Here is a 26,515-nt window from a genome sequence, read left to right as displayed (position 1 = left end):
TCCAATCGTCGAGATGCGCCGCTCGCTCAACCCCCAAATAATGTATACCAATCATCATCTCCGCCATGTCATGACAACCCCGGATGTACCCCCGTCTCGGAGCCCGTTACAAGGACGAGACGAGGCGATGTGTGGATGTGCGGTCCGCGTTGAGATGTGGATTTGCTGAAATAAACCATCTTGTCCGTCCACATCGGCCCGCGGCGAGAACCAAAAGAGATGCTCAGGCGCAGACAGTGTTGATGGTGGCCTTCGAGTTCATGAGAAGAGCAACAATCAAGCCGTACAGACCTGCATGTCGTTAGTGCTTGCTGTGGCGCATGCATGACAGACACAAACTTACCCAAGACTTCAGCGAAAATGAGAATGAGAATCATGCCGACGAACAGTCTCGGTTGTTGCGCAGTACCGCGGACACCTGCGTCACCAACGATACCGATAGCGAAACCAGCAGCCATGCCGGCGAGACCGACAGAGAGACCAGCGCCGAGCTGTACGAAACCGGTGTAGAGAGCGTAGGAGTCTTGTGTGAGAGCATCGGAAATCAAGACAGACACGACGAGACCGTAGATACCAATGATACCAGCCATGATGACGGGAACAATGTCTAGAGAAAGGTTTAGTCAAGCATCCCTTGACTTGGGAAGAGGTGCAACATACTCTTGACGATGAGATCAGGACGGAGAACACCCATGGCGGCGATACCGACACCGGACTTTGCGGTACCGTACGAGGCACCCAGGCAGGTGAAGACGATGGCCGCAGTGCAGCCCATGGCACCGAAGAAGGGCTGTTACGGCATGTTAGTATGTATATGTTGATGTTGGTATGGAGTCGAAGCGAGCTGTATTCGCCGACGCCGCAGAGCTGATGTTGGTTTCAACGGGGTGGAGCGAGGGTACTAACCGCGTAGACGGGGCTGTAGACAAAAAGCATGTTAGCAAAGCCATTCAAGAAGAAGGCATCGCAGCAGATGCGCAAAGCCAATGCATGGTGTTGAAGAGGGGGTTGTGTTTGTGGTGGTGGTCGACGAGTAGCGAGCGGATAGCTCCAGCCTCCGCGTATGTGTGTTGTGGTTGTGGTGGTTGGAAGTGTGAGGGGACACCCCCCGGGCTAGCGGCTTACCAGAGATCCGACATTGTGATTGTTTAAGCACGAAGCTGTATCGACTGAGGGAAGATTCGAAAATAAAAGGCTCGAAGGCGATGGAAGCGTGGTTGCGATACGTTTGTTGACTGAAGTCGGCGGGCAGCGGTTGAAGGCGAGTTGCTGTGGATGGGGGGATGACGGTTCCAAGTTGTTGGCTGGTGTTTGCTGGACGAGGTGTTTCCAGGTTGCAGGTTGGTTGGCTGTGCATCGGCTGGGCAAAGCTTTGCTCGGCAGGCCCCAGCGAGCTTTGCCTTAGGTAAGCGTTGTCACCGTGTCGCCTGTCACCGTGCCACCGTGCCACAACTGCCCGGCAGAAACCCCACACCGCCCAAACTCTCGGCTGGGTGGTGGTGGGCAGGCGCAAACACATGGATGAATTTTTTCGCAGGCGCATTTTTTTATTTTTGAGATCTTCTCTTTCTTCTGCATCGTTCACGTCGCAATCCCCAGCAACATCCCCTAGCACCCCCAGGGCGAGCAAACCTGCAGTGAACCCTGGAGACGATCGGAAACAAAAGCACACACTATCGCTATCCATTTCCACACCGACAATGTCTGGTCAAAACGACTCTGCCGCCTGGCCCAAGGCCGAGGACCCTGCTCTCGTCCAGGAGCTTCTCGACTGCGTCCAGCAGGCCAGCCACTACAGGCAGCTCAAGAAGGGCGCCAACGAGGCCACCAAGTCCATCAACCGCGGCACCAGCGAGCTTGTCATCCTTGCCGCCGACACTGCTCCCCTCAGCATTGTCCTCCACATTCCCTTGATCTCTGAGGAGAAGAACGTGCCCTACGTTTACGTGCCCAGCAAGATTGCTCTGGTATGTTTTTGTCTGTCAAGTTCTGAAGACGCAGTATAACTAATGACTCCTACAGGGTCGTGCCTGCGGTGTCTCCCGCGCCGTGATCGCCGTCTCCCTTACCTCCAACGAGGCTTCCGACCTCAACTCCAAGATCCGTGCCCTCCGCGACAAGGTCGAGAGACTTGCTATGTAAAGTAGCAATTTTTGCGGTTGGCTAAAGCGAGAGAGGAAAAAAAAAAAGAAGAAAAAAAAGGGAAAATCTGAGGATGGGTTATACTATTGGATGGATGGACAGAAATGGATGAAAAACAAACTGAGATATGTTGCTTTTATCTATATCCCCAACGTCATTTTTGTGAGCGTTGGGGTTGCTACATCAACTTGCAGACGTTTTCTGCAGTAGCCTTCCTTCTAGAAAATCAAAACTTCATCGTCATCAGGGCCTTTTCTTTTTGCGTTGTGTATCCATCGGTCTTTACCGTTTCACGTTTGGGTCGGGTAGCTGGTATTTGACTTTGGATTTAGATATAGCTAGGGTTGGGGTTGGGTGTGGGGTGTGTGTAATTCGTTATTCATTGGGTCGTCTGACGTGGGGGGGCTGCTTCTGCACAGTGACGCTCTTTGGCTGCGCAACTGGCGCTGGCGTGGGGCCCCACCATGCCCATTTAAAAGACATCATCACTCTCACACCTGCCAGCCCAAGTTCGAGACCCTCCCCCCGTGCCCCTCAAGGTTGTTGGCCTTCTTTTGTTCAAGTCTCAAGTGATCACGGGACCAGTCAGTTATTGATTCGTGTGACTTGTTCGAGCATTTTCAACCTTTAGGAACAACGACAACGGTATGAGAGCTTACATCGATCAGCTCATGTACCCAACAGCAACATTTTGCGTCATAGCTTACACTTACACTGCATTCCAAGCTGCCTGCCCCTTTTTCTAGCCTGAACCCCTTCTGCATAAACTTTTTTTTTCTACATATAAGACATACCGACCTCGGATCATTTACAGCAGGGAACACAGAAACAACGAAATGCCCGGCCTAGCCCGCAAGGTCCTCGTCGCCGCGGCGGTCGACGGCCTGCTTCTTCACCCTTTGAACCCTGTCCCCTCCAAAGACGGGAGTCGGCCCCCGCCGTTGCCGCTGGTGAAGATCAAGTATGGGAGTAATGTTTCTGTTTCGACCGTCGGGAGGGATCACGCACCGCCAGCGACGAGCGAGAGTTTTGAGGCTTATGGGGTTGTTGGTTTGTCTCTTTCCCGCCCCCGCCATCTCTCCGGTACATGATGTTGACGCAGTGGGTGGGATGATCATACAGGCATAATAACAGTGTTTCACTACTCCTACCTCATCACCGTCACCCGAAGGCAGCAGGTCGCTAATTTGTTTGGTCGCCACCCCATCTACGTCGTCACCGAAGTCGCTTTGACACCCCTCACCTCCCGGCAGGAAGCGGCGGATTCGATTGGGAAGACGGCGCTGGCGTTGAAGAACAGGCTGCAGAAGGAGGGGAGCACAAGCCAGTCTACCAGCGGTGACGAAGAAACGGGGGGGTTGGGGATTGATGAACTGCCTCGTGATGACGCGGTCGAGTCAGCAACGGAGGACGACGCCATCACTCCTCCTGAGAATACGAGCAGCAGTAGTATTGCGAAGGATGTGATTAGTAGACGGGGGAGTTATGGTCGTTTTGCGCAGAGGTGGTTTTCCCGCTCCGGGTGGGCGGCGGAGAACAAAAGGCAGATGGGCCTTACGCCCGACTCTGGCACTCCTCCTGCCCAGCAGAATAGGGCGAGCAATAAGAACGTGCCGACGAGGTTTCAGATCCCGGATGGGGCGGATGGGAGCGAGGCTGCGATTGAGTTGTTGCCCAAGTTGCTGAGGACGGCACAGATACTGTTTGGGAGTAGCAGGACGTTCTTCTTTGGGTATGATGTTGATGTTACGAGGAGGTTGGCGGATGGGGGTTGAGAGGGCTGGGGAGGGGGAGGGGGAATATTTCTGGAATGGGCACATCATGAGACGGTTCAGGGAGGCGGGGGTGGAGGGGGTGGTTTTGCCGCTGATGCAGGGGTTTGTGGGGGAGGGGAGTTTACGGTGGACGAGAGCCCGGCTCAGAAGGATGAGGGGGAAAGGGGGGGAGAGTGGAGATGAGGGATCTGTCGCCCTCGGAGGAGAAACGGGAGGGGAGGGGGGGATTGGGGGGAAGAAGGGGGTAGGAGAGGGAAGTTTGTTATCACGGTGATAAGCAGAAGGAGTATAAAACGGGCGGGGTTGAGGTATTTGCGTCGGGGGATTGACGAGCAGGGATGGGTGGCGAATGGGGTCGAGACGGAGCAGATTTTGTATGAGGCTGATGGGGGGGATAAGGGGAGGGTGTATAGTTTTGCGCAAGTCAGGGGGAGTTTCCCGGTGTTTTTTACTCAGAGTCCGTATTCGTTGAAGCCGACGCCGGTCTTGCAGCATAGTCAGGAGGCGAACTTTGCGGCGTTGAGGAAGCATTTCGGACGGTTGGGGGAGCGGTACGGGGGGTTGGAGGTGGTGAATTTGGTGGAGAAACATGGGGTCGAGGCGCCGATTGGGGAGGTTTACGAACGGGGCGTGGAGAGGTTGAACGAGGAGTTGGTGAAGGAGGGAAAGGAAAAGATCGGGTTCGAGTGGTTTGATTTTCACTCGGTGTGCAGGGGGATGAAGTTTGAGAATGTGAGCGTGTTGTTGGAGATTTTGGGCGGGAGGCTGGAGGAGCTGGGGAGTAGTGTTGTGGTGGATGGGGTTGTGGAGCGAAGACAAAAGGGGGTGTTGAGGACGAATTGTATGGATTGTTTGGATCGGACGAATGTTTGTCAGAGCTCGTTTGGGAAGTTTATGCTGGATTTGCAGCTGAGGGAGGAGGGTATTGATATGGAAAAGCAAAAAGATCAGGAGAATAGCTGGTTTAATGGGTTGTGGGCGGATAATGGGGATGCGATCGGGAAGCAGTATGCGGGGACCGGGGCGATGAAGGGGGATTATACGAGGACGAGGAAGAGGAATTATAGGGGGGCGTTGACGGATGCTGGGTTGAGCTTGACGAGGTTGTTTAATGGGTATGTTTCTGCACCGATCCCGACTGTGGGTTGCTGGGTTGCTAACAGTGTGGCAGGATGTTTAACGACTTTTTTCTCCAAGCCAGCATCGATTTTTTGTTGGGGAACGTCACCTCCCTTGTGTTTGAAGAGTTTGAAGCAAACATGATGACCAAGGACCCGGCGGTATCGATGCAAAACATGCGCCAGCAGGCCATTGAGCTCTGCCAGAAACGGGTTATTGAAGACGAAGCAGAGGAATTTATTGGTGGTTGGGCCTTCCTCACGCCTAGCACGCCGGACACCATCCGCAGTGCCACCTTTGAGGAGGCAGTCTTGCTACTTACCGACTCGGCCCTCTATCTCTGCCGGTTTGACTGGAACCTCGACAAGGTCTCTAGCTTTGAGAGGGTTGACCTGGCGCATGTGACAAAGATTAGATTCGGGACTTATATCACGAGCACCATCTCGCCTGCGCAGGTGGACGAGCTGAGGAACGTGGGGTTGGTGATTGAGTACAAGCCTGGGTTGACGGACGTCACGCGTGTCAACACGAGGTCGTTGTCGAGCATGAGTGATCACCCGAAACCGACAAATGACGACTTTGCGAGCGCGGCGCTGTCGGGGGTGGCGGGCTTCTTTTCGGGAAAGAATGTTGCTGCTGCTGCTGCGGTGACGACGCCTACGAGGAAGATTGCGTTGAAGGCGTTGTACAGCCAGACGTCTGCTGCTGTGAGTGGTGCTGGGAAGGTGAAGATTGGGGGGGAGGAGGAGGAGGATGAGGACATTGCGCGGCTTACCGAGATTCAGCAGGTGGTTGTTATCGCGGCCGAGATTGAGAGGTTGGCGCTGTTGAATCAGCCGAGGGAGGTGAAGGGGGAGAAGGGGGAGGGGGAGGGACATTTGATTGAGAAGGGGGATATTATCAGTGTGGCGGAGGCGAAGAAGAACACGGGGTTGCTGGAGACTTTGGGGCACAGGGTTAAGAAGTTGGTTTGGGCTTGATTTTTCTCTTTTTTTCTTTTTTTCTTTTCTTTTATTGTCTTGTTTGTTTTGAGGGAGAGAATTGTGTCTTTTCAAGCATAGCAGTGCGGGCGGGTCACATGAGCCGTAATGAGAGTAGATAGATAGCAGGCGAACATAGCAACAATGGCAGGGAAGTCAATTAGTGGGTGATTAATAGTATATTCTTTTTTACTTTTTCCCTTTTTCACTCTTCATCATCATCACCCTCCTCCTCACCACTCTCCTCCTTTTCTGGATCAGCGGGATCCACAGCCTTGTACAGGTGCATCTGGTACCGCATATTCTCCAGCCCGATAGGGTAGTCCAGCTCCCCCTCTGGCAACCTGAACCAAATCGACTCGTGGCTCTCGAGCTTCTTCCACTTTATCCTCCCCTCGGGCGTTTCTGAAGGCTTGACGTCCGGACAGACTGACGAGAGAATCTTGTCGAGCAACCACGCCATGGGGTATTTCTTGTGAGAGGTTCCCACGGTTGTTTCGGAGTAGGACCCCGGACTGTCGACCACTAGAAGGAGCGAACCTAACGAGATGGCGGAGGAGAGATTGAGGAGGAAAGAGGTTGTTTTTCCTATGCCGGAGGAGGTGAAGAGTTCGTTGAGGGTGAAGAAGAGGGTTACCAGTTGGGGGGTGTCAGAGGAGAAAAGCTTGTTGAAGGGGGTGGTGAGGGCGTCTTGTTGGAGGAAGGTGTAGGTGAGCTTCTCGGCGGGGATAAAGGGTGGTTGTTGGACGGTGAGTTTGGAGGCGTATTTTGATATTGGGGGGGGGCTCGTAAGGGAGGTTGATAAGTTGGTGAGAACTTCACTCCATGGGGCAGAGTCCAAGAGGGTGAGGCTGCCGGAGGGGGAACCAGGAAGGAGGGTGAGGGCTGAGGCAAAGGCGGCCAGTTCGGCGGAGCAGCCTCCTATGGCGAGGCAGGGGAGGGTGTTGGTGGGTGAGTAGAGTCTGGGGAGGTAGCGGGATAAGGAGGTGAAGATGGATGAGTAGGCCAGAGCTCGTGGGGGTGACCAGCGGGCTGAGTAGATTGGGAGGTTGGAGGGGGTGTTCGTGAAGGCCGTGGCGAAGTCTCGGTCAAAGAGGGATTGCTTGAGGGTTTGCAGGTTCTTGCTGAAGTCGGCATCGGTGAGAGTTTCGTTGAAGGTTCGGGTGAAGATATCGAGGATGAGTTGGTAGTGTGTTAGCTCCGAAGGTGAGATGATGACCTTTTCATTGTTGGGGTTTGGTTTGAGCTTGTGTTGCTCTGGGGTTTGACGTCTTCGCTTTGGTTTTGACGCTGTTTGTTTTGACCGTGCCTTTTGAGGGGCGGTATCCAGCTTTGCTTGGACCATAATGAGATGGGCTCAGGTTGTGAGTGAGTGAGGCAGAGGCTGAATGTTGTGTAATTTCTCTTTTGGGAGATGTTGTTGTAAGAGACTTTCTCAGCCTTGCTCTAACACTCAGCCCGGTGGTAGCTGGGGTGTGGGGACGCAGGGTCTAGGCGGGTTTAAATGCCTCTATCAGATTTTAGCCTGAATTGGATGGTTCGCGGGATGAGACTTGGTGTTGAGACAGACAGACAGAAACGTGTAAGAACGTACCCCTCCCCCCACCATTGAAGTTTTTAGTTCCAAGTTATCTACGCTTGGACCCTAACCCTTATCGGGATTTACACCTCACCAGACCCTGACACCCTGAGTAAGTCCACCCCCATCAAACGGATGTATTCTGCCGGGCATCACGTAACGCCAAAAGACTCTCGGCATGTAGCAGCAGGATGGCGTGGCAAGCGCCATGTGTCTGGTGCTTTGTGCTATGAATAAGTCGTTTCATCATGGCCCAACCAGAGGCAAAGCTGTGGCCAATAACGCTCGCCTCCACCAGCTCATGGGCACGGCAAGCAAAAGATGACCCCGCCGTCCCGCCGTCTACGGACCCCACGAAGAGGTGCCTTCATTTGTTTTCCATCCTCGAAGTGAACTGACATTCAGATCGGGCGAACCTCCGATTTCGTTCTTCAGGGGTCTTTCCTGCTGACGGAGATAGGGCCGTTTATAGAAAGCCAGCTGTTCGGCCGGAGAATCAGGAATTCCAAAGATCCAAGGCAGAGATAACATTACCGCGGAGCGGAGATTCTGGTTCGCTGAGTGAGCAGCATGGCTTTGTGATATCTTGGTCGTGATTGATCATCTTTCTTGGAGCCACCCAAGCTGGAAAAACGCGGGGCAGCTTTGGAGGGGCAAGCAATGGCCAATGTGCTGCTGTGTTGTTTCATTGCGCTCACACTTAGGCATTCCCTTAGACAGCCTCCTTTCCCTCGAGGTACAGCTAGGTAAAAAGTATTTAGTATAATAAAGTTATTGAGGATATATATCTTTTTGATGGGGAAGCTAAGAACAAGCCGGAGCTAAGGTAAGCACGCCAGCAACGTCAAAGACTTCTCGACGTCACTAAGCTCCGCCAGCTCCGATGCTAGGCGACTACAGAAAAAAGTTGGGAAAAAAAGATCAACGCGGCTGGGGCCAAAAAAAATTAAATAAAAAAGATTAAAAAAAGAATAAATTTTTTTTTAAAAAAAAAACAAAAAAAAAAAAAATAGATAAATAAATAAATGAATAAAAAAAAAAAAAGAGACAAAAACCGGCTGGCAGAGACGATAGAGGTGAGAGATTAGATCCTCGAGGTCCCTGGTCTCCCCCAAAAGGTCCACAGCTGGCATTCATCCGGGCGAACCAGAGCTCCAGAAGGCACGGGCAGGGGAAGCTCTCCTACCTGGAACTCCCCAGAGGCACAACCCCACTCTGTCGACACACACCACCGTCCCGACCCCCAACGCCCTCCCCTTGCCCCTTGGAGCCCTTGGGCTAAAACACCCCACCAGGAACCTTTCGCTCTCTTCCCACTTCCCTCTTCATATATCCAGTGACTCCCCCCCTCCTCCCCTTTCTCCTCGTAACATCTTCCTATCTTGTCATTGTCTTCAGATTCATCCAGACAAACCGCAAAGATGGGCTTCACCGAGGTTGACACCAAGACCATCAACACGATCCGTGTTCTGGCCGTAAGTGAACGGACCCCTCCATCCCGAAAAGAGTCTCTCAACAGAAAAAAAAAGGGAACCCCGCCCCCGCCATCGCAATCTTGTTCGCATTCCACCATGTGTCCAATTCGGCGATGGCAACACTGTTGAGAGCGCATTCATCATGGCCAGCCACTCACCTTTTCTCTCCTCCAGGCCGATGCGACCGCTCATGCCAACTCCGGTCACCCCGGTGCCCCAATGTAAGCTCCCCGCGACGATGGCGTCAAAAACACGGACTGCCCGATGCCGGCGCAACCAAGGCTTGAGGTTATTGACACCAGTGTAGGGGCATGGCACCAGTTGCCCACGTTCTTTTCAACAAGATCATGAGATTCAACCCCAAGAACCCAAAGTGGCTCAACCGCGACAGATTTGTTCTCTCGTAAGTGCTCCTCTCTCGCTTGAGTCCCCAGCTTACACACAGCTTGCCGCGGGATGAGTGAGCCATGATCTGACCGCATGAACCTACAGTAACGGCCACGGCTGCATGCTCCAATATGCCCTCCTCCACCTTTACGGCTATGCCCTCTCCATTGATGACCTCAAGGCCTTCCGTGTAAGTTGGAGCTTATTTTCTGCCTTCCAGTGTTGGCCAGCATTCTGACAGCCATAACTATAGACCGTCGACAGCATCACCCCCGGTCACCCCGAGGCCCATGACACCCCCGGTGTCGAGGTCACCACTGGCCCTCTCGGCCAAGGTATCAGCAACGCTGTTGGTCTTGCCATGGCCCAGGCCCACACCGCCGCCGTCTTCAACAAGCCCGGCTACGACCTCGTTGACAACTACACATACGCCTTCCTCGGCGACGGCTGCTTGATGGAGGGTGTCTCCTCCGAGGCCTGCTCTCTCGCCGGCCATCTCCAGCTCGGCAACCTCATTGCCGTCTGGGACGACAACCACATCACCATCGACGGCGACACCAACCAGGCTTTCACTGAGGACGTCCTCAAGAGATACGAGTCTTACGGCTGGCACACCATCACCGTCGAGGACGGTGACAACGACCTCGAGGGCATCCTCCACGCCTTCAAGAAGGCCCAGGAGGTCAAGGACAAGCCCACGCTTATCCAGCTCAAGACCATCATCGGTTTCGGCTCCAAGCAGCAGGGCACCCACGGTGTCCACGGTGCTCCCCTCAAGGCTGACGACATCAAGCAGCTCAAGGAGAAGTTCGGCTTCGACCCCGAGAAGAGCTTCGACGTTCCCCAGGAGGTCTATGACCACTGCCGCAAGGCTTCCAACGCCGGCGCCGCCGCCGAGGAGGAGTGGAACAAGCTGTTCGCCAAGTACTCTGAGGAATACAAGGGTGAGGCCGCCGACCTCGTCCGTCGCCAGAAGGGTGACCTTCCCGAGGGCTGGGAGAAGAACCTCCCCGTCTATACCCCTGCCGACGCCGCCGTTGCTTCCAGAAAGCTCTCCGAGATTGTCATCAACAAGATCTTCGATGCCGTCCCCGAGCTTGTCGGTGGTTCCGCCGATTTGACCGGTTCCAACCTTACCCGCTCCAAGGGCTCGATCGACTTCCAGCCCCCGGCGACCGGCCTCGGCACATACGACGGCCGCTACATCCGTTATGGTGTCCGTGAGCACGGCATGGGCGCCATCATGAACGGTCTCGCTGCCTATGGTACCATCATTCCATACGGCGGTACTTTCCTCAACTTCGTGTCCTATGCCGCCGGTGCCGTCCGTCTCTCTGCCCTGTCCCAGGTCCGCGCCATCTGGGTCGCCACCCATGACTCCATTGGTCTTGGCGAGGATGGTCCCACCCATCAGCCTATCGAGGTCCTCACTCACTTCCGCGCCCTTCCCAACTGCATGGTCTGGCGCCCCGCCGATGGCAACGAGACGTCGGCTGCCTACTACGTCGCTCTCACCTCCAAGCACACCCCCAGCATCATCGCTCTCTCCCGCCAGAACCTTCCCCAGCTGGAGGGCTCCACCATCGAGAAGGCGATCAAGGGTGGCTACGTCCTCCACGAGCAGGAGGGTGCCGACATCACCCTTGTCTCCACCGGTTCCGAGGTCTGCATTGCTATTGACGCCGTCAAGCTCCTCGCCGAGAAGCACAGCATCAAGGCCCGTGTCGTCTCTCTTCCCTGCTTCGAGGTGTTTGACACCCAGCCCAAGGACTACCAGCTCAGCGTTCTCCCCGACGGCATCCCCTCTCTGTCCATTGAGGTCATGTCCACCATGGGCTGGGAGAAGTACACTCACGAGCAGTTCGGCCTGAACCGCTTCGGTGCTTCGGGCCCCTACAAGGACGTCTATGCCAAGTTTGAGTTCACCCCCGAGGGTATTGCCAAGCGCGCCCTCCAGACCATTGACTTCTGGAAGGGTGTCCCCGTCCGCTCGCCCATCAACCGCGCTTTCCAGCAGATCCTCTAAAGAGGGAGACGAAAGTGGAGAGGGGACGAGGATACAAAAAATCCAATATAAAAAGTTGCAATAATGTAGGTAGACGGTAACCAGGCCTGTCAATTTGGTGATTTTAAAAGGATTGGACCGATGGGAAAACTGTCGGGTGGAAATGCTGTATGATTGGGTTTTGGTTTTTTGCGGGAATAACTGCGTTTATGAATAGTATAGCATGATGATGGAAGCAATAGACCGCTTATGACGTTAACTCTTGCCTGACTGTCATGTGTGTATGTTTTGGAGAGATGTTTTAAAGGGGAAGTTGTTGAGACAGAAGAATGGCGTCACCTTTGGGTACCCCAGTACCCCTGTACCCCTGTGGCTTACTGACAGGGAAGTGTGCATTGGGCGCTATGGGGCCCTCAGGTCACCCCAGCTTACCTGGTAACTGGTTGGCCTTTGTGGCTTGTTGCTTTGATGCCACCTTCGCCCATGCGACTTGCTCCCACCTTGCAACAACTAAGCTCTTTTCACGTCCAACTCTGGTGTTTCCTACCATCTCTTCTTACGTCAAGGACAGTAACCGGTTGAGACATTGAAGAAAACAGCAAAAATGGCCGACGAAGAAAAGGAACGAGCTGAGAAGCTCGCCGCGGCCAAGAAGAGGGTTTGTCCCCCGACAGTGCTGCTATCTCCCCACCCCCAGGTTCTAACTGTTTCCTGTTGTGGTATAGGTCGAGGCAATGAAGAAGAAGGCCAAAAAGACGGGCAAGAAAACAAAGGACACTGGCGACGAGAAAGACACCGCGACTGATACCCCCGCGACTGGGACCCCCGAGCCAACCGCCGATGCTGTTGCTCCTCCTCCTCCTCCTCCTCCCGCGGAAGAAGAGGAAGCTGTTGACAGCGCTGGCTCCCCGACCTTAAGCGCACCACCGTCGTCACTTGCCCAGGCGTCCAAGGCTCGCTCGACGAGTTTCCGACAGGGGTCGATTTCCCTGGGAAGTGGTGCGGGTGGTGCTGGGGGGTTAGGGCCTCTCAGCCCTGGGTTGGGGGGGGAAGGTGGGGAGACGGCGATGGATATCTACCGGAAGCAACAAGCAAAAATTGAGGAACTGGAAAAGGAAAAGGGGAGGTGGGAGAAGGAAGCCAAAGAGTTGGAGAGGAAGTTGGGGAGGGTGGAGGGTGAGCTTGAGGATTTGAGGGAGGCTGAGGGGGGGAAGAATGATGATGGGGAGGTGGAAAAGCTCAAGAATGAAATCGAGGGTTTGAAGAGGCAGAATCAGCAGCTCATGGCGCAGAGGAAGGGGCATGGGGGTGGGGGTGGGAGTATTTCTGTTGCGAGCCCGCCACCAGCTGCTGAGCTGGAGCGGGCGAGGGAGACGATTCAGACGATGGAGCTGGAGATGGGACGGTTGAGGGCGCAGGTGGAGAGGTTGAGCGCGGGGGGTGGGGAGAACGAGCAGGTGGCTGCGTTGGAGGAGAAGCTGGGTAGGGCGGAGAGGGCGGCGGGGTTGGCGCAGAGGGAGGTGGGGGATTTGAAGGTTGCGCTCGAGAGGGTGAGTGAGAAGGTTGTCAAGGAGGGTTCGGCTAGGTCGTCGGCTGAGACGAAGGCGAGCCAGTTGGAGAAGGAGGCCAAGGAGGTGAGGGAAGAGAAGGAGGGGTTGGTGAAGAAGGTGGAGGGGTTGGAGAAGAAGGTTGTTACGCTTACTACGTTGCATAAGGAGCACGATGCACGGATGCAGGGGTTGAAGAGGGAGAAGGAGAAATTGGAGAAGGAATTAGGGGAGGTTCAGGGGCAATTGGAGAAGGTGGAGGCGGAGAATTTGAAGCTGAGGAAAAAGGACGCGCAGGAGGGGGGAGGGGATGATGAGGGTGTTGATGAGCTGATTGATGAGGAGAGAGCCCGATTAGAAAGGAGGATCAGGGAACTGGAGGGGGAGAATGCGGATTTGAGGAGGGGGATTTGGCATGAGAAGAGGAAGGAGATGCAGGTTGGGCCTGAGGGGGAGACGTATGAGAATGTTGACTTGGGGGGGGGGACCGGGACCGGGACAGGGGCACGGGCAGGGGGGTGGGTTTGGGCAGTTGATTAGTAGCGGGTTGAGTGCTCTGACTGGTGGTGGCCATCAACATCATGGGCATCATCACGGACACGGACATCAGGATGATGGGTTTTTGGACGATGATGATGATGAACTGGAGTTTGATGAGGAGGCGTTTAGGAGGGCGCAGGAGGAGGAGGGGAGGAAGAGGTTGGAGAGGATCAAGGAGATTAAGAGGGGGTTGAAGAATTGGGAGGGGTGGAGGTTGGATTTGGTGGAGAATCGGAGGGGAGGGGGGGAGGGGGTGGGGGTGGGGGAGATATTTGAGGTTTGATTTTCATAAGTGTTCCAGACAGGTGTCTTGTGGAAACTCGAGTAGAATTTCATGGGTTTTTGGTTTTACATGTTGGTTCACAATGGTGACCCTGTGAGATTTCATTTTGAAATTGATGGGGGAAAATGGTCGGATGATAAGACGACCACCTGCCCAGGGATATCAGGCTAGGGCGCCTTTGGGGTGTGATGTCTACCGAGTCTTATTATGAGGTTTATCAAGCTGTATATGGTTGCTGTGTGGTTTGTTTTGCGGCGACCTTGACAGCTCGGACATGAGCAAGATGTGTGCTGCCATACCAGATAGATGTCACGTCCTGTAGATATGTGCAATCACATCGTACAGGAGGTCAACGAGAGATTCCAGTATGATACCTATCTGGCTGCCTACAGATAGATCAGGCATCTCGGGGAGGTTGAGGTTGACGTAGGGCGTTGAAGGTGGTTCTTTGCCTGCTTGAGGGCTAGGTCAGGTATAAGCACTCTCTTCTTCTTTGCTACAGGCCTCTGATTCTTCTTCCTCTAAACAACCACTTCTCCTCCCTTGGGAAGTCATTCGGCCTTCGTCATGGCTAGATCCGATCAAGGCGTGTCTCTAGGTGATCAACCCACCTCCGGTAACTCCTCGAACAACCAGATCACGACTGTGTCCTCATCTTCCCGCAAGCGACGCCGTGAGGACGAGCCGGTCAGGGAATTTACCTGAGATTCTCGTTGATCTTGATCCTGAGTCGCTCTGGTCCGTCGAGCTTTCCCAAAGACACGTCAAGACCAACATCCAGGAGGCTTTCACAGAAGTTCAGAGCAAAGTCCTCTCATCACACTGCGTTCCTTGAGCTGCGCAAAACTCTTGGTCGGATACAGCTCTATTGCGAATCTTGGGGTCCTCGACAATAATATCGAATGTGCGAAGGATTTGGCTGAAGATGTCAATCAATACGAGCGTTCAGGAGAGACTAGGGAATTCCCGACTCTCAAACAGCTGCACAATACTTGGGATATGTGTGCGAAAGCGCTCAAGCAGCTCGAGTCTGATGCAGCCATCGTTTCTGCTGTCACGCTTGGGCTCGAGGGGCCAGGTTCGCTGACCATGGACCACTGGACACGATACAAAGCAGACAGCCGAGATTGAGAGCCGCGCGGAAGAGGACTGGGATGAGTTGCTACTGCAGGATCCGGAGAGGCTGCTGGCAATGGTGAATCGTTCGCTCTAGAACTACCACATTCACATCAGTCACGTCGCTTCTTTGAATAGCGAGTTTTCGTTTTGCACTGATCAGTGGGATGCTCCGGTATGACGGGCGCATCTGGGCATTCTGTCTTCGAGCTGGGGAATTAGGGGAGTCGGACGGTTATGGCAGGGTTGATAGCAGAGAGGGCTTCCTATGAGGCTTGGGGATGGGTTGTGCGCTGATTTCGAAAGGGGTTATGAAGACTAGGGCCCCCTGCTGTGTTTGGAGCTTGTGTCTGTGGAAGATAGCGATCGGAGAGGCTGGTCGTAGCTATCAATCGGGCCAGTTCAGTGTCGTGGGTCAAGCCACAGCAGAAGATTACATTGTCATCTCTGCTCTACACAGTGTCACTCAATATCTTATCTGTTAGATTATCTGCACTCTTGTAGCTAATCGAGATCTCTTGGGGGTCAAAGTTCAGGTGAACCGCAAGATTGGAAGCCTACGGTAGTGATGAGGACCTCTAGAGAAGGTTCTGGTGACGTTTGCCCAATGGTGCTCCTGCCTTGTTGAGAGAGGAGAAGCTTCGGCAGAGAGGTGGAAGGACAGGTATGAATGCCCCCTTCTTTTCCTGCTTGAGGATTTTGGATGTCTTCTTCCACCCAACAACTTCGTCCTCTACCCCTTCTGAACGGAGTCTCTTGATATTTTCAACCAGTTACTTGAGGCCTTCAATCAATCACTGAATGCCTTCGAGCTATCTTCAGACGGCTCGACCTCACTTACTTGCGTCTTCAGCTATCTTTCCTGTCCATGTTTCAGCGAATTTCTCGGCTCTCGAATATCATCTTCGACCCCAAGGAGATGTCGACCATCATGAACCCTCAGCCGGACGACTTCGTTGATATCGATTCCAACACCGACTGGATGTGGTTGTTCAATAAAGTAACCAGGTCACGGCAGGACAGCATTCGCTCTTTGGCACATAGTTCCAAGTTGCTGAAGATTTTTGAAGATTTGAACGAGGCGCCCCCCCAGTCAGCCAACGTCGATGCGGCGGCAAGTGCACAGCTGCGCAGGTGGCATTGAACATGCATGGGTCTATTCGCTCCCTGCAACAGATCGGTCTCCATAAGCACATCAAAAGACCTTCGCGATAGAGGATCTCTGCATTGACCATGATGGCTTGCTGACGATCAATAGGTCGGGGCAAAAGGGTGGTTGGATGAACAAGGAGTTCGCAGACGCCGTAGCCAGCATCACCACACAAGTCAAGGCTAGTCAGGCTTTCACAGCGCTGAAGGCGCGCATTACAGCCTATCTTACCGACACTGATCATTATCCGCTCGTCTGTCTCAGCCAGGCATTACAGGAGACTGAAAGGGGCTGCCGGAGTGTTATGCATCTGGAGAAGACCCTGAGACTGTTTCCCGAAGTCCTCGAGTTTCTTGATACTGGTGTGGCAAGCATCTATGCTTTCAAGGAGTGCATGAAAGAGCCGGGTTCTATGCCCGCCGACCGGTGGGAGAGATCCGGAGACGCAATTGGAGTTCAAGCGTTGCTGGTGGATCTCAAATTTGAGGACTTCATTTCGGGAGATAATGAGTTTGACCTGGACGAGGCTTACTTGAGGGGGGAGATTGACAAGATTCTGGCGCAGTACTCTCAGACCATTGGACATTTCCACGGTATCAGGCCGGACATTGACGAGTACCTGTACGTTGCTTCAGAGCACTCGGTTCACTGGTAGAGTGGAACCAGTTCAGTGGTGGTGGTCTCGACATCATTCGGGCTGATGGGGAGTTATCAGACAAAACGGTGTTTGTTTGGTGGGGGAAAGGGGGATATCTGGTTTCTCAGGGCATTTCATCTCCTCCTCCATGGATTCAAAAGGGTGGGAAGTGTCTCAAGTGGGAGGGAAATGGTCTCGGAACAGGAGGAAAATGGTGTTTTAGACAAGAGGAAAAGGCGCTGAGGATCATCAACATGGCTATCCAGGGGGTCTGCTTTGAGGACTTCTGGCATCAAAAATGATGGAAGGGAGCCGGGGAGGAGTCTTCAAGCTGGAGTTGGGATGGTTATACGCCTCATTTGACACGGTGAAGAAGGGGAGGAAGCTGATTTCGGATGGGTATTAGGGGACTCTTATGAGACGTCTCACCCATGGTTCCGTCCTACTTTCCTACTCAGGTAGCGAGGCTCAATAAAAAGTTTCGCTGATTTACATGATTACCAGGTCTCTGTGAAGAAAGACGCGACAATGCCTAGGTGGCTGTCTGTCTACCTACAAAATATCCGACGTGGTATATCGCGCCATCGATGCTACAGTTCTACCTACTCTTATTATCAGCCTAACCCAGCCCACACAAACAAAAAGTCAATCACCGCAACACCCACCCACCAACCATCTATCTATCTACCTAACCGACCCATAAGCAAACACCCACCCAATATATACCTCCCCCGACTCCCACTTCCCCAGCGAAGTAGCTTCATCTCAGTAAATGGAACGAATGTAACAAGAGCGTGGTGAAAAAGAGCAGGTTGTGGTGATCGTAGCAAGCAGGATGTTACAGGACAGCCAGAACTGGAGACTTTGCTTATATTTTTTTGCTCTCTTATTTACTATCACGTCCTCCCCCCCTCCCGCTGCGGTAGATATCATCGACATTTGGGGTTTTGACGGTATGCTACAGTGAAGCGAGGAGAGGAGGTTGATAGAATGAAACAGAGAAAGATGTGATATACAAGTTATATTCTCCTCTTTGGTAGGTAGGTAGGTAGGGTAGATAGGTGGACAGGCAAATGATGTGATATGATATGTGTACATCTCAAATAGACAAACGCCCAAAACACCAATACCTTACTTAGTCCATATGTCCCATGCTCGCTAACATACACCACCCCACCCATCCACTTAATTCCATAAATAATACACTCAAAGAAAAGCACCTGGCGGTGCAATAGTGTATGGTATGCTCATAGGTATATTCGGAAACCAAAAAAAAAAAAAAAATTCACCTCCTCGGCGGCGCCTTAAAAGCAGTCTTGATCTCCACACTCTCCACCGGACTCCCCGTCGGCGTCGGCGTCCCCTTCCTCTTGGGCGGCACCGCCCCGGCATCAATCCCCAACCCAACCATCATCACGCTCTCCCTCCCCTTCTTCTGCTGCGGCGGAGGCGGCGGTACATTAATAACTGGACGCTGGGGCTTCTCTAGAGCGGCGGACCAAGGGTTGCCCCTCAACAGCGGCGTCATCCCCGTTCCTGGAGCTGACACGGCAGACGTTGGGCTTTGACCAAAAGATGTGACGGTGGGAGCTGGGCTGGGAACTTGAGGTTGGGGGTAGGGCTGCGCTTGACCAACGACGCCGTATTCAGCTGGGATGTAGGGTTTGATAGCCGGTAAAAGAGCAGCGGTGCTGCGGACCGAGTCGGCTGATAGGGGGGACTTGAAGTCCGAGGGGGAGTAGTAGACTTTTTCGGAGGAGGCCGTGTACACCTGGGGAGGAGAGGCGGGGGGAAGGGCGGTGGTGATTTGGTGGAGGGGCATGCCCATCTTGTGGGGAGCGGTGGCGATGGAATCGTCTTGTTGTTTCTGTTGCACACTGTAACGGTTTTCTTTGGTGGGGTAGGAAGAGACGGCGTCGATGCCGCCCATGGGGGGCTTGTAGATAGATGACCTCTGGAGTTGGGTGTCCGTTGGGCTCTGCTCGGTGGCAGGGGAGATGCCCTCTTCCGCTCCGGGCCAGAAGCGAGGGGACATCATGTGTGTCTGGCATTGGAAGGAGATAGATGACTTGGGACGGTGGCCATGACCGCCGACACCAAAGTTGCTGTAAAAGTCGGCTTCGGCGCTGGCACGTCTGGTCTTGTTCTTCCTCTTGCGAAGGCAGACGAAAGCGAATCCTCCGCTAACTAGAAGCAACACTACCACTCCAGCCACGATACCAATGATGGTGGTTGTGCCAACGACCGGCGCGCTGTCGCCATCGTCCTTGGGTGCTGATGGATCGACAAGGGTGATTCGGTTGTTAGAGAACACAGTCTCGTTGAGGCCAAGAGGCACACCCGGTGCCGGTTGCTGGGCACATCCGGCCTCCATCGCCTTGAAGTAGTTGGTCAGGTAGTCTGTCGAGCCATGGGGGGCAACACAAGACAAGCAGCCTTCATAATGGGAAAGGTCGTTGGCACCTCCTGCGCCGGCTTTGCAGTATGAGTACGCCGTCATGTTCTTTTGGTCGAGAAGACCGTGCTCGACGCCGTCTCGTAATGGTCCACAGGCCTTGGTTGTGGTGCAAACATCTAGCCCGATACTTGTCCCATTGGGATACCCAAAAACGCAGAATGCAGCAGCATATCGAAGGTTATCTGGGACACACTGTTAGTGAGAACGCTCTTCCATATACAGAATCAGGGATGACTAACACAAGAACCACATGGTGTCGCTCTCCCCCCCTTGCGAAAAGGTGCTCGTCTCTAGACATGACATGCATGTCTGCCACTTTTGTCCCTTTGCCGACGAGAACTTGTTGTCCTCGCAAACAACATCTGAATTTCTTGTGTGTGACGAATTGGGATCTGAGGCATCGAGGTCGTCTGAGTCTAGGCATTTCGAGGCGCATGGCGAGTTTGGTGTTACTTGGAGGGCCGACACAAGCTGTGGGATAAGGAGAACAACCGGTAGGAGAAGCATTGTAAAGCGGTAAAGAACCAGGATCCAGCCTGGGAGAATTAGGTAAATTAACTATATGATGAAAAGGGCGGACTGAAGAAGAAAGAAGGGTGGTTGTCGATGGACCAAACGAGCGAGAGTGGCAACAAGAACCCAAGAACATGGAGGAGGTGGATTCACTCCAGTACAAGTATCGATTCTGGAGCCGCCGTCAAGGGGAATGTGGACGTGACGGGGGCCAGAACAGGCAAGTGGGGAGGCATTCAGATGGTGTGCCAACCTGCATTGAGGGTGTGATGGGAGCTGATAGTCTTGTCAATGTGCCGCTGGTGAACCCCCGGCCAGGTCCTCATGCCAGTCAGTCCAATCAGGGCTGACAGTCGGCAGATGGACCGTACCTGAGCTCGTCTGGTCGGCAGCAACGCTCTCGGACGGATTGGCCAATGGAGATGTGCATGCTGCAGTCAATTCTTAGAAACCATCATCAACCCAAAACCGTTGTGTCGTTGCTCTGCTGATGGAGGAGAAGTGGTGTGTGGTGGTGTGTTGACAGAAGGAGATGGTTTCCATCGTCGGTGTTCCTCTCTTCCCAACACTTGGCTCGTCAATCCAGCCCTGCAGCGTGGCGGTAATGGTGACAGTGATGGTGAGTGACCGTGACGGTGATGGTCTTCAAGACATATCGGAAAATACCCAAACCCGGCATTCTGGAATCGTCAATATCTGCGGCCGCAGCGCTTCGCCCACTGCCCAGGCCCATGCCGAGTGTCGGCGAGGTTCAGGTTCAGAGTGAGAAATCTGGGAAAGGGTGTCTTGGCGGGCGCTTGGAGATCACCAAGATCATGGGCTAATCCCCTTTGGGAATGGGGGGGTTGGAAGCTTAAACGAACATCCGGCGCTGCCCAAAGCTCATTCGCTTCTTGCACCAACTGCGCCTGCACGACACTGGGAGGGTCACACACCTGCTGTGACTTTACAGCGCCGTTTACCCGCTGCGAGCGCTCTTCCCGTCACCGTGATCTCTTGTCTTTTTCTGTGAGTCTCGCGCTCGGATCTCACCTCGAGGGATCCAGCTACCGCCCTCAAACAGACTCTTTCCCATCTTCCCATCCATCTCGTCCCGTGACGCAGACACAGCAACCAAGACAGTCAAGAGATGGATGGTGGTACCAGCGTGGGGCATCGACGATCCTATAGAACACAGACTAACCGAGGGCTCCTCAGCTCTGGTACTGCTTCTATTTCCATCACCTCAGCCTCTATCTTTGTCTTCTTCGAGTTGCCTCACAACGATGCCAATTCCTGAAGCTTCGTTACCAAGTCTTCGAAAACATGACTTGTCTCAACACCATCTTGCAACTTGTAACTGAAGACGCACGTAAAGAGCACAATCACAACGGATTCCCCTTTCCAGGGGGTGGTGGGCGGCTCCCCATGTGGCCATGGAGGTGCGGCATGGCCGTTATATCGGCCACTTTATAGGCCACCACCCACAGATCTCGAGACCCAATCTTGAGACCAGACGACCATCTCGTCTGCGGATCTGGTTCGTCCCATCTGGAGGGTTGTGCGTTTCGTCTCTGCTACCACTTGTTGAGCCGTGCATGGATTGTTTGAAGAAGCTCTTCAGCATGGCAAAGAAAGCGACTTCAAGTATGAAAATCGTATTACACATTAATTCATATATGTACGCCTTTTGATATCTATCCCGCCATATCTCTTCGCCTCGCTTACTATAGCACTGTCCCCATCTCGAACCACCATCCAACCATGTGCTTTCATATCCATCATGAGATCTCTCCTTACCTCAGACCCAAACTCATATCCCTGTATCCCTCACGAAAGCCCAATACTAACATCAACCCCGAACAAACACCTCCCCTCCCCACAGTTCCCATGAAAAACAATACTCGTCCTGTTCCCCCCACCGTCCCCATCCACCCTCCTGACCGCGCTCGCGCCCCCCGCGCGCGACAACCCCCAACCCATCCCCCGTAGCAACCAAACTCCCCTTACTCGCCCTCTTGTACACCCCCGTTACCTCCCCGCTCGTGGCATAATTCACCGAGTACCCCTCCTCGCTCCAACAATGATTACTATAAAAAAGCACATACGTCCCCGTCCCCCAGTCAAACCACAAATCCGGCGCCTCCACCAACGGCCCATCCTCCTCCGTCCGATCCAGTATCGTGACCCTCTCCCCAACGAAAGTGATCCCATCATCCGCCACCGGCTGCAGTACTATCGGGGTCGGAACCTGAGGAGCAACACTGTTCCCACACGAACCCCCATTCCCGAGGGAGTTCCCATCAACCTTGTAGACCAGATACCGTTTCCCTGTCAGGGGGTCCAGGAACCCGGCCGGGTCGATCGCCCCGCCTTGGGAAATGGGACAAGCGATTGGCTGGGATAGGGGTGTGTACGGACCTGTGACGGAGGAGGTTGACTTGGCGGCGCCGATGCAGTGATATGCGCTGTTGTTGCCGGAGAGCTGGCCAGAGTAGTACATCACGTAGGAGTTGTCTGATAGCCGGACCACCGAGGGGGCCCAGGTCAAAGAGCCGGGGCCGGAGGTCCAGGAGCCCGGGTTGGGGAGGGGGTCGATGTCGAGGTAGGTCCACGGTCCCAACGGGGAAGGGGCGGAGGCAACTTGGATGTTTTTTGGGGAGGGGCCGGTGAGGAGGGAGGTGGCGAAGGCATAGTAGGTTCCTGAGGAGTCGTGGAGGATGGAGGGGTCCTAGGAGGGGATTAGGATGGTCTACTTACCTATAGAACAGGGGGTTTAAGGGGAAGGGGGTTCAACTTACGGGAAAATCACGGTTTAATAACGGGGATGCGGTCGCGGTGACGAGGGGGAGAAGCGAGAGGTGGAGGAGGAGGAGGAGGAGGAGGAGGGTAACGAGCGTGGGGAGCATGATGCTCTTGTTTGTTTACCCTCTAGAAACCTAATAAAAGAGGTGTGTGGCGAAAAAGGGTTGAGTTCGGACCCAACCGGTTAATGGCTGGCTATAGTTCAAGCAGAGCAGCCGTCTCTCAGCTCTCCCGATAGAGGAGGCCTAGCAATCAGACAAGATCGTCAGAAGCCGACAGCGAGGAAAGAAAACAATATCCAAAAGTCTCAAGAAACAAGAGAGAAATTCTCAAAAGATTGACATCATCACAAAACCCTCTCCCTATCCTTTCGTAAAAATCTGCGCGGCCGCACAGAGGGTCTTTGTCACTTGATGCCTGTGTCAAAAACAAAAGAAAAAAAAAAAAAAAAAAAAAAAAGAGGCTGGAAAGGGGTTGTGATTGTTGTCAGTCAGAATCGGAGGTCAAAGCAAGAAAAGCCAGGTGCCAGAAAAGTAGGTAAGGTATCTTGATAAGATCAAAGTCCTTTCAGAAGGACAAGAACTTCCATTGTTCTTCTGTTTGCTTGCCCAATCTGGACTGTATCTACTGTCCGAAATCGTATTGGGGATTGCGTATATGCGCGCTAGGGAGCTGCAACTTACCAAAGTGAGAAGCTGTACTCTTCGGCAACCGCACAGATGGGGACGGTTGAGATGAGGAAGCGTCTTTCGTGTCGTAGTCGCCCAATCGATGGTGCAGGATCTTCAGTGCTCAGTGAAAATCCCTCTTCACTGGAAAAAATGCCATCAAGCCTCTGTAAGCCTGGAAAGCATAGTACTTTCATGACCTTTCCCTCAAGCTCATGAATACCACTCCCCCTCCCCCCCATGATCCAGACTTTACACCAAAAACCCACTAACAACCCCATAGCTCGTGCTGATCTCAACACCATTGCCCTCCCCCTAATCAACCTAGCTCACCCGTCGTCAACTGCACAGCTCGGTCGGCTCACGCCTCATGAGCATTGTGACGCCTCCAAAGTCAAAAAGACCCATCGGCGTGATGCCGTGATGAAACCCCGACCTCTCTTTCCGAATCCCAGCGGGCAGGTAAGAGTTGCCGAGCCAGAAGTTGACATGTTGAGCTCTTTAGCTCAACATATAGATTGAAGACCTCCCAAAGACAAAAAGTCAAACATGGCTTGGGAAGTGAAAATGCCCAAAAGGAAAACAGTGCGGTTTGTGTGGATCGAACACACGAGCTTCAGATTGTCTTTCTGATACCCAATTTCTCGGGATATCATTTTAACCGATAAAAACGAAGTTTTGACTTCAGTCTGACGCTCTCCCAACTGAGCTAAAAACCCGCTGTTTGTTCAATGTTCCGTCAAGCCGTATTCAAAGTATATGAAGCCATTCTCAATTCATAGTCAACAATCGTAAATCATGTGGCTGCAAATCTCCAAGAAGATATTCAGCATGGAGCATACAAAATCATGGTTATGCTTGGAGTTGAGAACTTCAAGGTGTTGGAGATGCTGTCAAGACACCACAAACAATCACTCATGTCAAAGCCACAACCATTCCCATCACACCCAAAATATATCGTACAACTCTCCATTCTTACTACATACAGCTATATAGACATCCACCGCAACCCCCGACACAAACTCGCAAAGCTCCAGGTATAATGCATAACGTGCTACCCCAACAAGCTGTATGCCATGATAATCAGACAGGACAAAAACTCCCAAAACGCCCTCCGATTTTTCCCTTGACCAGCCCCCAAATAAAAACGCCCAGAGGTTGTGTGTGCAAACCGACAGAGAAAAAAAAGAAGATCAGAGCATCTCAAAAATCCATTACTCGCTATCCTCAGCATCCTTCTTGGACTTCTTCTCCTTCTTTTCCTTCTTGGCCTTCTTGCGCTCCGCCTTCTCTTCGGCGGTCTCGCCCTCGTGCTTGCTCTTGCGCTTCTTTTCCTTCTCCTCCCTAACAGGAGAGGAAGCGGCGGGAACGGCAGCGGGCTCAGCAGCCTTGACAGGGGTGGGAGGGGCAGCAGCCTCCTGGGCGGCAGCCTCAGCGCCCTGCTGGGACTCAGAGTAATCCTGGTAGCTGGCCTTCCAGGCGGCGGGGGTGTTCTCATTGGCGCGGCCATACTTGTCAAGCTTGCCATCGGACTTCAACTTCTTCTTCTCAATGGCAGTAGGGCCGAGACCCCAGCGGCGGGGATAAAGGTCGCGCTCCATGATGCAGCGCTTGACCTTGGCGACGACGCCGTGGTCGCAGGTCGACATCTCGACAGTGCTCATCTGCGCAATACCAATAGCAATAGCCTCACCCTTGGTGGTGATGAGAACAACCTCCTCGTGCACATCAATGTCCTTGGAGTATCTCAATAGACCGGGCAACGTGAGCTTGGCACCGTAGCAGATGGCGTTGACAGCGGTATCCTTAACAACGAGACGCTTGTAAGTGCACAAGAGAGTCTCCAGGGGGTGGATGACCTTGCGAAGGAGGGTTTCGTCACCGCCGTTGTCGTAGGCCCACTGGGCATCGAGAACATCGTGAAGCGTGACAAGCTTGCCATCGTCCTCAGACATGACACCGGAGCGGACACGGCGAAGCTCCTGCATGTGAGCGCCAACACCGAGGAGAAGACCAAGGTGAACGCAGAGAGTACGGATGTAGGTGCCGGCCTCGCAAGACACCCAGAAGACACCAAGGTGGCGGTCATTGTCGAACTCAATGAGCTTGCTCTCGTGAATGGTACGGATACGGAGCTGACGCTTGACGGCCGAAATAAGAGGGGGCCGCTGGAAAAGAGCACCAGTGAGGGTCTCGAGGGCCTGAGCGAAGGCAGCCTCGCCACCAGGGACCTTGTCGTGGAGACGGATCACGCAAACGTACTCCTTACCAGCGCCCTGCTGGGCCTTGACGAGACGAGTAGCGCGATCAACGCAGACAACTGTTTTCCCACCATGTTAATAACTTTGCCCCCACCGATCCAATCGCATAGGGCTTTTTTCTCCAACTTACTCAAGCAGCCAGTGACCTTGGGATCAAGGGTACCAGAGTGACCAGTCTTCTCAACGCTACAACACATTTTCCATTAGCCGCTTTTCCCAACCATCTCTCTTCTCGATTTTACACACGACGTACCGAAGCATGCGCTTGAGCCAGGCGACAACCTCGTGGGAGGAAGGGTTGGAAGGCTTGTCAAGGTTGATGACACCGCTGGAGATGTAGGACTTGATATCACGCTTGTGGGGGGCACAACCATAGGGGATGGGAGTCCAATGGTTGGTGCGGACGAGCATGTCGTTGTAGCCCTTCAGAAGGAGGGGAAGCTCATTGTCGTTCACAGGGGGAGCGGGAGCCGACGAGGGCATGATGACATCCTTGGAGACGGACATCGTAAAGGATATCGCAATTCGATATATTCAACTCGCGATCGGTGTTGTTGTTTTTGTTGTTGTTGGTGACGAAGTAGCGGGGGACTAATGTCAGTCGGGTGTCTGTTTTCTCGACGCGCTGGATTTGCGACTTGGGGACAGGTGAATTGAGAAAAAGAAAACAGTGGTGATATGGGTGGTCCGTGAATAAAAGGGCTCACGATTCGGACGGCTGTCTGGTAGAGGGAGGGTCTTCAGGAGCCGCACGATTTGTCCACCGTGGTGTTGGGCGAGATGAAGCGATCGAGAGAAAGCAAGCAGCTCAGAGTGAAGCTCTCCAAAATTTTTCTTACGAAGGCCAAAAAAGATAATGTGGGGAACTGTATGGCTTGGCGGGAGAGCGCTAACTTGATGAGGCATGGCGTGGCTTCGAGCCCTGTTATCGTGAGTAGATATGCAGATATCCGATGTTGAGAGAAGCTCGGGCCCATCAATTGTCGCTGTTGTTAGACACTGGCCAGCGACTCGACAATGGAATCCAGCATCTGGAGCATGGCCTTGTCTTGACACCCCCTGAAGACCTCTGTGTGACTACAAGTCTAATCACATC

General features: G+C 53.5%; 11 protein-coding genes and 1 non-coding gene across 12 annotated transcripts; 5 read left to right on the top strand and 7 right to left on the bottom strand.

The window, feature by feature from the left end:
* Positions 1-223: 223 nt before the first annotated feature.
* On the bottom strand, positions 224-775 carry CUP5 (vacuolar ATPase V0 domain subunit c; the record flags this gene model as incomplete). Its single annotated transcript, XM_062943996.1, has 3 exons — positions 224-291; positions 344-607; positions 661-775. The coding sequence occupies 3 exons, from the start codon at positions 773-775 to the stop codon at positions 224-226; spliced, it is 447 nt and encodes a 148-aa protein (XP_062802771.1).
* Positions 776-1,125: 350 nt separating this feature from the next.
* SNU13 (RNA binding protein snu13) lies at positions 1,126-2,142 on the top strand (the record flags this gene model as incomplete). Its single annotated transcript, XM_062943995.1, has 2 exons — positions 1,126-1,967; positions 2,023-2,142. Exons 1-2 carry the CDS (start codon positions 1,518-1,520, stop codon positions 2,140-2,142), a joined length of 570 nt encoding a protein of 189 aa, XP_062802770.1. The 5' UTR covers positions 1,126-1,517.
* Positions 2,143-2,978: 836 nt separating this feature from the next.
* Positions 2,979-3,917, top strand: QC764_0033330 (uncharacterized protein; the record flags this gene model as incomplete). Its single annotated transcript, XM_062940210.1, has 2 exons — positions 2,979-3,192; positions 3,265-3,917. The coding sequence occupies 2 exons, from the start codon at positions 2,979-2,981 to the stop codon at positions 3,915-3,917; spliced, it is 867 nt and encodes a 288-aa protein (XP_062802769.1).
* Positions 3,918-4,096: 179 nt separating this feature from the next.
* On the top strand, positions 4,097-6,016 carry QC764_0033320 (uncharacterized protein; the record flags this gene model as incomplete). Its single annotated transcript, XM_062940209.1, has 3 exons — positions 4,097-4,161; positions 4,199-5,032; positions 5,089-6,016. 3 exons carry the CDS (start codon positions 4,097-4,099, stop codon positions 6,014-6,016), a joined length of 1,827 nt encoding a protein of 608 aa, XP_062802768.1.
* Positions 6,017-6,221: 205 nt separating this feature from the next.
* On the bottom strand, positions 6,222-7,646 carry QC764_202950 (uncharacterized protein; the record flags this gene model as incomplete). Its single annotated transcript, XM_062943994.1, has 2 exons — positions 7,611-7,646; positions 6,222-7,346 (listed from the first exon to the last, which is right to left on the bottom strand). The coding sequence occupies exons 1-2, from the start codon at positions 7,623-7,625 to the stop codon at positions 6,222-6,224; spliced, it is 1,140 nt and encodes a 379-aa protein (XP_062802767.1). The 5' UTR covers positions 7,626-7,646.
* An 840-nt stretch (positions 7,647-8,486) lies between these two features.
* Positions 8,487-11,758, top strand: TKL1 (Transketolase). Its single transcript, XM_062943993.1, has 5 exons — positions 8,487-9,070; positions 9,245-9,291; positions 9,378-9,473; positions 9,563-9,647; positions 9,711-11,758. The coding sequence occupies exons 1-5, from the start codon at positions 9,017-9,019 to the stop codon at positions 11,481-11,483; spliced, it is 2,055 nt and encodes a 684-aa protein (XP_062802766.1). The 5' UTR covers positions 8,487-9,016; the 3' UTR covers positions 11,484-11,758.
* A 185-nt stretch (positions 11,759-11,943) lies between these two features.
* On the top strand, positions 11,944-13,549 carry QC764_202935 (uncharacterized protein; the record flags this gene model as incomplete). The annotated part of the gene is made up of 2 exons (XM_062943992.1): positions 11,944-12,120; positions 12,188-13,549. Exons 1-2 carry the CDS (start codon positions 12,067-12,069, stop codon positions 13,547-13,549), a joined length of 1,416 nt encoding a protein of 471 aa, XP_062802765.1. The 5' UTR covers positions 11,944-12,066.
* Positions 13,550-17,585: 4,036 nt separating this feature from the next.
* On the bottom strand, positions 17,586-20,509 carry QC764_202930 (uncharacterized protein). Its single transcript, XM_062943991.1, has 2 exons — positions 19,433-20,509; positions 17,586-19,375 (listed from the first exon to the last, which is right to left on the bottom strand). Exons 1-2 carry the CDS (start codon positions 19,698-19,700, stop codon positions 18,021-18,023), a joined length of 1,623 nt encoding a protein of 540 aa, XP_062802764.1. The 5' UTR covers positions 19,701-20,509; the 3' UTR covers positions 17,586-18,020.
* Positions 20,510-21,335: 826 nt separating this feature from the next.
* QC764_202920 (uncharacterized protein) lies at positions 21,336-22,594 on the bottom strand (the record flags this gene model as incomplete). The annotated part of the gene is made up of 2 exons (XM_062943990.1): positions 21,336-22,416; positions 22,487-22,594. The coding sequence occupies 2 exons, from the start codon at positions 22,592-22,594 to the stop codon at positions 21,538-21,540; spliced, it is 987 nt and encodes a 328-aa protein (XP_062802763.1). The 3' UTR covers positions 21,336-21,537.
* A 98-nt stretch (positions 22,595-22,692) lies between these two features.
* Positions 22,693-23,400, bottom strand: QC764_0033260 (uncharacterized protein; the record flags this gene model as incomplete). The annotated part of the gene is made up of 2 exons (XM_062940208.1): positions 22,693-22,735; positions 23,174-23,400. The coding sequence occupies 2 exons, from the start codon at positions 23,398-23,400 to the stop codon at positions 22,693-22,695; spliced, it is 270 nt and encodes an 89-aa protein (XP_062802762.1).
* A 344-nt stretch (positions 23,401-23,744) lies between these two features.
* Positions 23,745-23,877, bottom strand: QC764_0033250. The gene has a single exon. It is a non-coding gene; the product is annotated as a tRNA-Phe (tRNA).
* A 217-nt stretch (positions 23,878-24,094) lies between these two features.
* CBF5 (centromere/microtubule-binding protein cbf5) lies at positions 24,095-26,254 on the bottom strand. Its single transcript, XM_062943989.1, has 3 exons — positions 25,673-26,254; positions 25,550-25,605; positions 24,095-25,478 (listed from the first exon to the last, which is right to left on the bottom strand). The coding sequence occupies exons 1-3, from the start codon at positions 25,924-25,926 to the stop codon at positions 24,373-24,375; spliced, it is 1,416 nt and encodes a 471-aa protein (XP_062802761.1). The 5' UTR covers positions 25,927-26,254; the 3' UTR covers positions 24,095-24,372.
* Positions 26,255-26,515: the final 261 nt, after the last annotated feature.

Source organism: Podospora pseudoanserina, chromosome 2, assembly GCF_035222485.1.
Source record: "Podospora pseudoanserina strain CBS 124.78 chromosome 2, whole genome shotgun sequence".
NCBI lineage: Eukaryota > Fungi > Ascomycota > Sordariomycetes > Sordariales > Podosporaceae > Podospora > Podospora pseudoanserina.
This window is presented reverse-complemented; position numbering and strand designations above follow the sequence as displayed.

Excerpts from the sequence above, each read along its gene's own strand:
- TKL1 (XM_062943993.1), top strand. The coding sequence starts at position 9,017 with ATGGGCTTCACCGAGGTTGACACCAAGACCATCAACACGATCCGTGTT. Across the intron at positions 9,071-9,244 it reads ACACGATCCGTGTTCTGGCC|GCCGATGCGACCGCTCATGC; the intron begins GTAAGTGAACGG and ends TCTCTCCTCCAG. Across the intron at positions 9,292-9,377 it reads GGTCACCCCGGTGCCCCAAT|GGGCATGGCACCAGTTGCCC; the intron begins GTAAGCTCCCCG and ends ACACCAGTGTAG.
- QC764_202930 (XM_062943991.1), bottom strand. The coding sequence starts at position 19,700 with ATGCTTCTCCTACCGGTTGTTCTCCTTATCCCACAGCTTGTGTCGGCC. Across the intron at positions 19,376-19,432 it reads CGACACCATGTGGTTCTTGT|ATAACCTTCGATATGCTGCT; the intron begins GTTAGTCATCCC and ends AGTGTGTCCCAG.
- CBF5 (XM_062943989.1), bottom strand. The coding sequence starts at position 25,926 with ATGTCCGTCTCCAAGGATGTCATCATGCCCTCGTCGGCTCCCGCTCCC. Across the intron at positions 25,606-25,672 it reads TGGCTCAAGCGCATGCTTCG|CGTTGAGAAGACTGGTCACT; the intron begins GTACGTCGTGTG and ends AATGTGTTGTAG. Across the intron at positions 25,479-25,549 it reads CAAGGTCACTGGCTGCTTGA|TTGTCTGCGTTGATCGCGCT; the intron begins GTAAGTTGGAGA and ends GTGGGAAAACAG.